The sequence below is a fragment of the Hevea brasiliensis genome, chromosome 4 (genome assembly GCF_030052815.1).
Source record: "Hevea brasiliensis isolate MT/VB/25A 57/8 chromosome 4, ASM3005281v1, whole genome shotgun sequence".
Taxonomy (NCBI): Eukaryota; Viridiplantae; Streptophyta; class Magnoliopsida; order Malpighiales; family Euphorbiaceae; genus Hevea; species Hevea brasiliensis.
The window spans coordinates 113,963,790-113,975,288 of record NC_079496.1 but is presented as its reverse complement, the minus strand read 5'-3'; the positions used below and the strand labels follow the sequence as shown (position 1 = coordinate 113,975,288).

At 34.7% G+C, this 11,499-nt stretch overlaps 1 protein-coding gene and 4 non-coding genes across 5 annotated transcripts; all 5 read right to left on the bottom strand.

Moving 5' to 3' along the window:
* Positions 1–1,208: 1,208 nt before the first annotated feature.
* Positions 1,209–10,260, bottom strand: LOC110636159 (protein LIKE COV 1). The gene is made up of 7 exons (XM_021785722.2): positions 9,878–10,260; positions 9,110–9,162; positions 8,400–8,509; positions 6,834–7,001; positions 6,660–6,757; positions 5,443–5,569; positions 1,209–5,090 (listed from the first exon to the last, which is right to left on the bottom strand). The coding sequence occupies exons 1-7, from the start codon at positions 10,025–10,027 to the stop codon at positions 4,996–4,998; spliced, it is 801 nt and encodes a 266-aa protein (XP_021641414.2). The 5' UTR covers positions 10,028–10,260; the 3' UTR covers positions 1,209–4,995.
* On the bottom strand, positions 2,723–2,819 carry LOC131179786 (small nucleolar RNA Z43). The gene has a single exon (XR_009148672.1). It is a non-coding gene; the product is annotated as a small nucleolar RNA Z43 (small nucleolar RNA).
* On the bottom strand, positions 3,249–3,339 carry LOC131179784 (small nucleolar RNA snR60/Z15/Z230/Z193/J17). The gene has a single exon (XR_009148670.1). It is a non-coding gene; the product is annotated as a small nucleolar RNA snR60/Z15/Z230/Z193/J17 (small nucleolar RNA).
* On the bottom strand, positions 3,414–3,499 carry LOC131179797 (small nucleolar RNA U83). Its single transcript, XR_009148683.1, has one exon. It is a non-coding gene; the product is annotated as a small nucleolar RNA U83 (small nucleolar RNA).
* On the bottom strand, positions 3,714–3,814 carry LOC131179787 (small nucleolar RNA Z43). The gene has a single exon (XR_009148673.1). It is a non-coding gene; the product is annotated as a small nucleolar RNA Z43 (small nucleolar RNA).
* Positions 10,261–11,499: the final 1,239 nt, after the last annotated feature.

Sequence of the window (11,499 nt, the reverse complement as noted above, 5' to 3'; positions counted from 1 at the left end):
CAGGTAACATTAACATTCTTTCTTCCCTCTTCATTGCTATGGATACCCAGTCACTAAGATACACATGAATCCTTGTTGTACATGATGGGTTTGTTGCCATGAGAATCACTGGACAAATGTAACATCTCGTGCGGAAAGGGGAAGGAGCTCGATTTAAGCAAGTGGCTCGGTAGTGATCTTATCCAAATGGGGGCAGGAATGAACCGAGTCCTACATCGGAAACGGAGGAGAAAGTGAATGTTCATATAAGTGACAAGTCTTCTAACTTGGATAGCGCAGTTTTGAGCCTCAAAGAAGAGACTCAAAAAATAAAGTCGTGAGGTCTAGTGGGTCAAAGCGGACAATACTAGAGGACAATACTATTCAGTGAGCTAGAAGGGGTATTACTAAAACACATGCGACATGATCATTGCTAATGGAACTCTTCCATTGTTATGATAGCTAGCTTTGCCCCTGCGCCATAGAGGCGAACTTTTGTTCCTACCAGATTCACATACACATTGCGGTGGCTCTTTCTCGATTGATAATTTCTCTTCAACTGCAAGAACAAGTATGCAAATTCAACAAACAGCCCATTAACCACCAAAATCTCCTCTATACATACTGCAAAATTATTGTTCATTATCAATTCCAAAATCTTGATCTTACACCTGTAGCAACTATAATCTTGAGCGCAAAACATTGACTGGAACTGAACCAACATGAATGCCAAAAGAAGCAGCTGGGTTGTACACGCTCATCTTCACTGAACAATTCGTTGTTCGCAAATTGTTTGGTGCTCCTGTAAAGCCTGAGCCTTGCCCAAAATTCAAACATGTACAGACAGGCTCTGTACGTAGCACATGCGGCGTTCTGGCGATTCAGGGGATAACAGGTCCAAGCTCCCCTGGTCCGAGTCCGAGTCCCAGTCCGAGTCCGAGTTTGTGTGCATCATCTTCACTGGAATTTCGTAGAAGCAATGATGTTTCATTTGCTTTGTGTACGAAAGAAACGTTTCCTCTATAGAGACGGTTTCGTGGGATACAACGGAGAAGGTAATGCAAACAAAGTTAAAACAGTTATTTCGACAGAGCAATCTCAAACTTAAAAGAGATGAAATTTCAACGCCATTTTTGGTGCACTGGATGTATTCTATAATCACGAATACCCAGAAGTCCATTACTTTCATTTGGAGGTTATCGTTCACTCTAATTTTAAACTATGTTCAATAGAATATAATGTAACGTAATAAAATTAATTATACATTTTTGTAATTGCAAATGCATTACAAGGCCCTACAGATGGCCTCAAAGGAGCTAGGACTCCCTACTGATCAATTACAAGGCAAACGGTGATTAAAACACAACTCAGCTAAGTTGTGAGCTGCTACTTTAGCAGGAACTGCTAGACTTCTAACAGCTTGGACGGAAGCTTGAATTTCCCAACAAACATCCCTCTGAATACTCTCAAGGGCTGAGATAAGAACCTCTGAGACCGATTAAGGATGATGGAGTAGGCTCCCATGGTAAACGCCAACTGAATTGCCTATCGCCTCTCCTGCTAGAGGGGGAAGAACAGTGAACTAATCTTGCTGCACCATCTATAACTTTCCCCACATGATTCCTAACCACCACTGCTATGGCTGCATTACTCTCACCTTCCTTCCAGGCAACATGACTACTAAATTTCAAAGTATTAATAGGAGGGGGATGCCAAGCCTGAGTTGAATTGATTCCGTTATTGTCTACAGAATTCCTCCTGGGAGATTGCTGCACAAAGCTGGTCATGTGCGTATCTCATATAGCAACAGATATCTGCCGAGCTGTGAGAAGCAGATTAGTATTAAGATGCTCAAATAAGGCTTTATTCCAAGCCTTCCAAAATAAACCAGCATGTGAAAGCTGCAGAGATCAATATACCTTGATCCATTTTCCCATTCAGAACCTCCATAACCACAGATGAAATGCACCCGGGCTTAGAAACCAGGTTGCACGTGCGTGCTGGCACCACACCAGGGCAGTTCCTCTGATTCAGACTCCAAATTACATATTAGGCAAATAGGACTCGCCTGCACTCTTTTCTTTACTTGGTTCTCCTTGACTGAGATGGAATTCAGCACTACCCTCCATATAAACACTCTGATCTTAGGGGGAATAGGAAGATATATAATAAAATAAATAATGTGACGTCTAATATAATGATAATTTTCATTTTAATATTTAATTTATCTAGATTAATAATAATAAAGAAGTGCAATTACGACGATAGAGGTGATGATTACAGTAGGCAAGTGATTGTGGCGGTGGTACCAATGGTTAGCTGGTAACACGTAATTGTCTATTACCATTGATAATTGACGGGGCAATCATGGGAATTCGGTGGCCTAGGCTGCCTAGAGTAAGGTTTTACTCTAAAAGCAGTATACAGATCCGGCCTAATAACAGAAAAATCTATACAACAACATTCTTCAAACAAAAACAAGTTACCACATCCAGACAAATCCCATCTTCGATTCAGCTAATTTAATTGTATTTTGTTAAAACCATGAAAACATTTGACAGTAATGTTATCTCTGCAGTACAAATGAGAACAAACCATCCAGCAATCACTTCCAAAGCCAAGCAAAACTAATCAAAGAATATTGTATCAAATTTTCACATTATAATAAAAACACAGGCTTGCTAAAGGATTCATATGAACATAATTTTGGCCAATTCATCGATAGGACTCGGAACATGGGTTAGGAATCAGAATATGGGCGGTGATATATCAGAATGGTCAGCAAGGCAAACATGCCATTATGCCGAACGAGACCATTGATAGAATTCGTCACTGCCTCCCCAAGTTGACAAACTTTACATATATCTATGATGATGCTAGTACAAAGAAAACCATATCATGTATCTAATATCATAAACTGGCAATGAAGTATAGACAACACTTCCCACTAAAACAATATTTAACAATGATCCATTGCAAGGATTCAGATATAAAGAATCAAATATCTTTAGGCCTCATAGGTACATCCAATTTGGATTGTCAACACCTAATAATTCAGGCATATGCTTGTCTATATAAACTATTTAAATCACAGGCCAATACATAAAACCAAATGTGGATGAAATAATAAGAAACTGCACTTACATTCAACTTACCAGGTAAACAAACATGTAAATAAGCCAAGAAAAATAAATGGTTAGGAAATTCAAAAAGCCACAAAATTTATAAAATTAAAACAGCCAAATTGAAAATTTGTACAATCATTATAAATGGGCCATCAGATAGGAGCGAAAGACAAAATGTTTTCATAATCACAGAGATTATCAGTTGAACTATGCTTACGATCATCATGTGACCCATTATATACAATTTAAAAACGAATTGATCTAAGATAATAAGCAAACACATGAGCAATCAAACGCAAGAGATTTACAAGCCTCAGAAGGAAGGCAGTAGTGGTATGTAAGTAATCACAGATTCTCATATGTGACAAAATATACCAATTCTTTCATCACCGGCAACCTTATTTTCCCAGCAACCAAACAAAAACAAGCAGAGATGGATTGAAAAAAAATAAACCGGCCTCATAGAGAAGATTAGATTGATCAACACAGATAATTTCAGACATATGCTTGTCTTAAAATGTTGTTTAATCATCGGCCGATCCACAAGTATATTAAGAACAAGAAGCTAAAAGAGAAACTAAAAAAGAAAAAAAAAAGATTGAAGAATGGGGACTCGGAATATGGGTGGTGATATAGCAGGATGGTCGTCAAGGCCCTTTAGAGCCAATTACGACGAACGAGACCTTTTCATGCTGAAATCGTCACCGTCCCCAACTCATCTTTCTCAGCGAAGAACACATAACATTCAGGAACAAACCTCAAATCGAAACAAAGTGCAAAAACCATACATCAACAGAGACGCTAACCATAGAAGAAGAGAGCAAATTGAGGCCAAGCGTAACATCTGCTTTCCAGCCCCTTCGCAGCTGCTTATAAAGAGAAGCGAGTCGGCTTGCTAGGGTTTTCGTTGTGGGGTCCTCGTTTATTGAGAGCTAACTAAACTTCGGACTCCACTAAAGTACGTGCGAGCGCATATTTACGCTCGTGACGGCTACTCACGAGTCAATATGAGCCAATGGATCGTCTTTAGTGAAATGCAAACTCCAATAGCTTAGGGCATTTGGGTTAACAATAAAAGGTCCAGACACTGTTATCATTACCCAGAGCATAAACATTATACAATAAAATTTATCATAATAACTATAATATAATTTTTATTTAAAAAATATTATATATTTTCTTTAGAATAATGAAAGCCTAATGAAAACTCACAATATATAACAAATAAAATAAAGTTTTTCCTTTTATTAAAATTATTAATTTAATTCTTTTATTTTTGTAAAAAAAAATTTTATTATTTGTGAGATATAAGATATTTTTAAAACAATATTTCATCACATTAACAAAATTAATAATATAGTACTGAAACCAGATGTCAAAGTGCCAAACCTCAATTTTTTTAATTTTTTTAATTTGCCCTTGTTTTTAATGTCTTTTAACTCCAAATTTCACACTTAAAAATTTTGAACAAGAAATCATAGTGAGACGCCATTGAACTTGAAATATATGAAGTCTTATCTACAAGGCAAACTTTGAGAGTTGGAATCATCTGTGAAGTACAAATTCAGAGCCCAGAGCCAAAACCATGCTAATAACGTGGGACAATAAATTGGGGACCCAAAACGAACAAGCCTATCTGCCAGTGTTATCCACCAGACTATATTTCCAAGCAAACACTAAAATCTACATTCTAAACAATAACCAATGTGACATAAGCCACCAGAATTTGATCCATCAACCGTCCAAAACTTTTGATCTCAACTCAAATCCAACATTAACCTCACCAATCTTAATGCAGCCATTCCAATGATTCTATTGTGGCTGTTCTGATGACTTAATCTGAAACCAATGGAAACAATAAATCGACTCCTCTACAGATATAGCCTTCAACTCAGCTTAGGTCGGATCTACTTCTGTCCAATGGAATGCGTGAATCCAACGTTGAAAGGATTTGAGGCATCGACATTCCCCCAGACACTACAATTTCTGCAATAAATGAACAGATTAGACGTCTAGGCATCTTAAATTTGACTGCGGAAAACAGGCTTTAATGGGGAAAAAGATTTGGTTATCTCATATTTTTTTTCTTTCATAGTTTGATATAGAGGTATAAAAATTGTCAAGACATTCATTGCTCACTAAGGACCTCAAACCCCTAAAAGTGAACACTTGTGCATTAGAAGTATGTTCCTGCCACAATGAACAAAATGTTTCGGATTCCCTTAATGAAGGAAAAGCTTTGGAAAGCAGTCTTATCACATGTAGGACAGTCACCATTGCAAGGCTGAAATAACAAATCTAAACTAAAGCAAAAGAAAAAAAATAGTTGAGTCCTTACCAATGCCTTCCCGGACTGAGAGATTGGGTCTGATAACATCTTTGGCATTGACCAGGAATATATCACCAATATACAGATGATTAGTAGGAACATAGACACAGCATAGCTCCTCTTCCCCAGAATAGTTCTGCAGTCAAAGGTTGAAGAAAGCCAAAAAGATGAATAAACATTCAAACATAATGCTATGTTCAAAAGAGCATGATCACCTTGTCACACAATATAAACTCCTAAAGTAGGTTTTAGAACAATGGATCGTACCCTCAATTTCTGAAACTGTTGTCACATGGCAAGCAAAGACCAAAAATTGACATTCATGTTCAGGAATCTTTTAGAGATTCAATGACTTCCAACATGAACATCAGAGGAAGAATAATCCAAAAGCAACACGTTACCACATTTAAGGGTCCATGTTGCACATGGCAAGTAAAATTATGTGCATAATGACAAATTTTAAGGATGGATAAGTTCAGAGCATGAACACTCCAAATCCCAAAAGCATTCCGGTAAATAACAGAGTATCCGACAAAGGTGTATCATGTATGTACACCAGATATGCCCCAATAAGCATTGAGTATGAAAAATAAGTAAATTTTATTGTTAATACACAAAAGATATGTCTGAATACATTTGGATAATCCTGGGGTTAAATGTAAAAACTCGTCTTCATCATTATTATCATACATAATGGGTTTTAATTGTCAATTAAAAATTTGTTGCTAGAATCAGACAGAAGATGTAATTTTCCTCTTATTTTCAAATTTTGACACTTGATTTTTCAAAAATAAGGTAAGTAAAGAAAGAGAAACTCTCTCTCTCTGATAAAAAACCGTGGCCTGTAATAATATGTGAAATGGAGAATAATGTTCTTGTGGAGATTTGCAAATATGATTCAAAGGATGTTTAAAAGGCAAATTTCTTTTGCATTTCTTTGCAGTCTTTTAAGGCAAAGATGAATAAAATGTATATACATGTATTGTATGCAGGAACTTCTTGCAACGTCTAATTTCTACAGACAAATGCTAGGCATATAGTGTACTAATCTTTTAATAACTGGCACATTGCCACCAACCCCACCATATCATGTTCTTTCCAAATTCTGCAATCTGCATTTACATCCATGGTTCCTAGTTAGTTACTCCATAAGACCAGCACAAAAGGTACATGCAATTGATGCAATGTCATAGTGATATTACAGTACAGGAAAAACATTTCCGCACCTGCAGGATCACAGTCGAAGTTATGAACCCAAATGCATATTCACCAATGCGTGGATGCCTGATGATGGCTACTTCCTTGAATGCCTGTGTGTTTTGATCTGGAAAAAAAAAATGTGAATAATACTTTCCCATGGCTATTCAATGAAAACCCGAGGAATTAGCCAAATAACACACCTGGTGATATGGCAGCACTTATTTGCTTCGAAGCATTATAAATATGGCGAACAAACGGCATCCGTTTAATAAACCACTCGCCGAGACCCAAGACAGATGCTCCCAACCAAGATGACATGAATACCCCAACCAAGAAAATGAATGTTATGGAAGTTATGAATCCAAGACCTGATCAATACATAGAAGCAAAACAAATCATCAGTATGACGTGCAGAAATACAATAACTTCATTCATCATTCTATGCCACCTAAGATATTACAACCTCTTACATTATGTTTGGGAGGAGAGTATGGAGGTAAAGTAAGATTTTTTAAAGTAAGGTAAGACAAAGTAATTGAAGGTAAAGTAGAATTTTTTTAATCTCATTTTGTTTGGGAGGAAGGTATGGTAAATGATGATTTAGTATTTTTATATGGTTTAGGTGGAAGGTAGGGAAGGTAAAGTTGGGTACAATATTACCTAAATATCCCTTATTATGTAAAGGGATATGCTTTAATATTTAAATAATCATAATTACAAAATTTTTAAAATTTATTAATAATAATATGGGTAATAAATAAATTATGGCTTATTAAAACCTTAAAAACCCTTAATTTGGTGTGTTGAAAAAGTGAGGATTTTAGAGGTTTTGAAAACCCTCAAAAAGCTTACTCCTTTTAAAAAACTTTGCTCCCAAACAAGTGATCCATGTGCATGCCATACTTCCAAAAACTTCCTCCCAAACAAAGTGTTAGAGGCAAAAAAAATACATAGAAATAAAATAACTCATCACAGAATCTCATTAAAGACTTGATTTGTACCAAATATGATAATGAGAGTTAACCAAATACGAAAACCACAGCACTCAACTCAACTCAACTCAACTCAACTCAGTCTTTATCCCAACAATTTGGAGTTGGCTATATGGATTCTCTTTCTCCATTCTAAACGATTTTCGATTAAATCCTCGAAAATATGTAATGCTTCTAAGTCATGTTGTATTACTCTCCTCCAAGAAGGTTTAGGTCTACCCCTTCTTTTCTTTCTATCCTCTAACCTAATGTGCTCTACTTGTCTAACTAGAGCCTCCATATGTCTACGCTTCACATGACCAAGCCACCTCAATCTCCCTTCTCTCAACTTATCCTCAATTGGCACCACTCCTACATTTTTTCTAATACTCTCATTACGGACTTTATCTAGTCTAGTATGACCACTCATCCACCTTAACATTCTCATCTCCATAACTCTGATCTTAGACACATACGACTCCTTCAGTGCTCAACACTCACTATCATATAACATGGCCGATCGTATGGCTGTGCGGTAAAATTTTCCTTTCAACTAATTGGGAATCTTATGATCACATAAAACTCCTGTGGCACGTCTCCACTTTAATCCTATGACTAACATTCTCCTCACATCCCCCGTCTACTTGAAGGATTGAGCCGAGATATTTAAAGTGATTACTTTGGGGCAGTACCACTTCATCCAAACTAACTCCTTCTCTATCACCAGTTCGGCCTTCACTGAAATTGCAAAAGAAGTAGAGCAGGCTTTGAGGTGCTAAGAAAAAACATGCTTACCAAATATATCAATACCAAGTTGGGCATAGATTGGAGAGAAAAATCCATCAACAAAATGAATAAACCACCATGTTATGTAGAAAGTGATAGCAATGGGGAATAGGATTACACTGCAAAAAAAAAAAAAAAAAAAAAAAAGAAGGAGTTAGCAGCATCCGTAACAGCATTAGGCACAACTGTAAGCATTACATATTTTTAGAGAAAAGAAGGGGTATGCAAGGATAGATGATCTAAGAGTCCAAACCCCATCACCAAAAAAGACACCACAAAGACACGGATGATCTGCATGAGTTCCAATAACCCTTTCAATTAGGGTTTTCTTCCTAGATACAGATTGAGTGTTGAAAAGTTTTTGGGGTTGGGAGGTTTAGAAAAAATAAAGAAACAAGATAAAGATAATAAACTTGGAAACAGCTGACATGAAAATTAATATCAGTGAAATCCCTTATCAATATAACATTTCGCCATGATGGTATAAAAGACGAGAATTTTTCCATTGAAATTTATAAGGAAGAGAAGAAAGAAAACAATTATCCAGTTAAGTTATATGTAACCAAATCTTTGAAATATTATAGACACCAATTGATAGTTAACTTATCTTAAAAATACATTGGTATCTTAAGTGTACAAAAGATCACAAAAAGATACAGAATTTATACATGAATAATGAATTCAAGGAAATAAAGGAGATATGAGAATGAAATCCGCACCATCCAGTCATGAACTTTTTTGAAGCCCAGCTCCTAACAACTTTGTAAAACGTCTACAGACACAAAATGGCGCACAGCAAATGTCAGATTACAAAAGCCAGAATAGGCATTCAAAAGCACGCAGACATGAAGAATACTTCTTGCCATTGCTTCAATTTGGAACTTGGCATTTACAAAAAAATAAAACTTCTGCTCAAGGGATTTCAAACTTTCAGCGCCAAAACAATAGATAATGTAATTTATGGAAACATAAAGGAATCTGAAATCCAGTGAGATAGCATTTTCTGGTAGCATCACTTAAGAATCATTAATTCGCGGAAGTTTATAGTTTTAAGACGGAATAAAAACTAAACTTAAGCATGGAGTTGCAACTAAAAATGATATTACGCAAATTCAGAATGCGGTATCAAGCAATCGTCCAGTTCCAATAGCTGCCGCAAACATTTTTTTATTCAAAAAATTTAGATTTCATAAAACATCTCAAATTGCATTAAACAACTTTAAATAGCTTTGAAGCCAAATAATCAATGGTAATTTTCTAATCAATTTCAGTGCAGGCAATGAAAAATGGGACGTCAATTCCTGAAAAAGCTACTCAGTTCAACGAAATCTTTTACAAAACACAAGCAACTTATCAATTTTAAACAGCATCAAGCTCTAGTCTAGAGTCAAAATGGCAAGATCAATCAGAAATGATTGGCAAGAGATACCAAAAATTCAAAACCCTAAAAAAAGGGGAGGGGGCATAGAGCGAATAGATTTCTTCACCTCACGTCCCGAATGATGCGACGACGAAGAAGATGACGAAGCTTTGGGGGCGACATCATCGTGTAAAGAGTCGGAGACGGGGATAAGAAGCTCCCGATCTCTTTCTCGGTCTCTACCCGCCATCACGATCGTGGATTTCTCATCGCCCATCGATTAAGGGGGAAAAAGAAGAAAGAAAAAAAGAAAAAAACGACACACTATTATGAAATTCCAATTCTCCGATGGCTGCTGCGAAGACCAACTCTCCGGCCGGAAACTGTTAATTTTGCAGGCAAGCAAGGCGACGCAGTGGTTAATATCTATCCTGAAAAAGCCCAGATTCTTTTGAAACGCAAAAAATGTAATAAGGTTTAGAAATGCAAAATTTTTGTTTGTCTTTTTTTTAATTATTATTTAAATATGAAATGAAAAAATATAATGGCTATGGTGATCGAAGGACGAGGGTAAGGAAACGGTGTCTCGACACGTAAGACAGACGAGTGTGTTTTTTCATTATTATTGTTAATGAAAAAATTTAGTTAAATTACTAAAAAAATAATATTTTATTACTTATTATCCTTTTTTTTTTTTTTTTTCAAGTCAAAACGCGTAAAGAATTATTTGTCAATTTCAGTCTCTAATCCAATACGAGATAATATTATTCAAGGAGAAAAGTTAAACAAACTAATATAATAAGTTAGTCTATAAACTTATTTAATGAATTTAGTTAACAAAATTATTTAATAAGTATATTTACGTGCATATTCAACTTATTTATTACACAACATAAAAATTAAATTTAAATTTAGATCATTAAGAAAAATAATCAAGTTAAATTAAATTTTTATTCAGGAAGCTTTTATCAATATGTAAATAATTTAACTCGTTAAGAAATAAAAGATGGGTAAGTGAAAGATTGCTTGAAGGTGAGAGAAATTTTTAAGGTTAATTTTGTTAAAGAATTATAATTTTGTTTAAAAAAAATTAATTTAGGGTTTGGATTGATTTTAATTTTTTTAATTAAGATAATAGAAGGATGAATCTATTAACAAAAATTAAAATATATAAGTGTTTTAATTCAATTTATAAAATATGTGAATTGAGTTATTAATTAATTATATTAATTCTCATAAATTAAATTGTAATTTTTTAAATATTAATATATTTTATATAGATTAAACCTAATTAATAAAATTATAAAATTTTAAATATAAAATATCATTGTTTTATTTCAAAGTATCTCAAAATTTCACTCACTGATTTTTATTCAATATATATATATATATATAAACAAATATATATTATACTTTCAACTTCTATAAACAATAGTTTTTAAACAATAAGTTTTCACAAATTGAATTAATTTTTTAAATTTTTGATAATTATTTTTAAAGTTAAATAAGATATTGTCAACCATTGGCAATTATTTTAGAGTTAAATAAGATTTTGTTAATTTAATTTATCTTTTTAAACTATTGATAATTATTTTTAGAGTCTAATAAGTAATTATCAATTTAATTGATCCGTTTGAGCATTTATGAATTGAAAATTTACTTTTACAAGCCACCACTTAACACTGTATGCTTCGTTAAATATGAGTCTAGCATACCCAATGCCACTAGGTCGTGCAGCGCCTGAAGCTT

What these genes read in the sequence shown, in the direction of transcription:
- LOC110636159 (XM_021785722.2), bottom strand. Translation starts at nt 10,027, where the DNA reads ATGGGCGATGAGAAATCCACGATCGTGATGGCGGGTAGAGACCGAGAA. An exon ending in AAAAAGTTCATGACTGGATG is followed by an intron (nt 8,510 to 9,109) that starts GTGCGGATTTCA and finishes TTTTTTTTGCAG; the next exon opens with TGTAATCCTATTCCCCATTG. An exon ending in AAGTGCTGCCATATCACCAG is followed by an intron (nt 6,758 to 6,833) that starts GTGTGTTATTTG and finishes TTTTTTTTCCAG; the next exon opens with ATCAAAACACACAGGCATTC.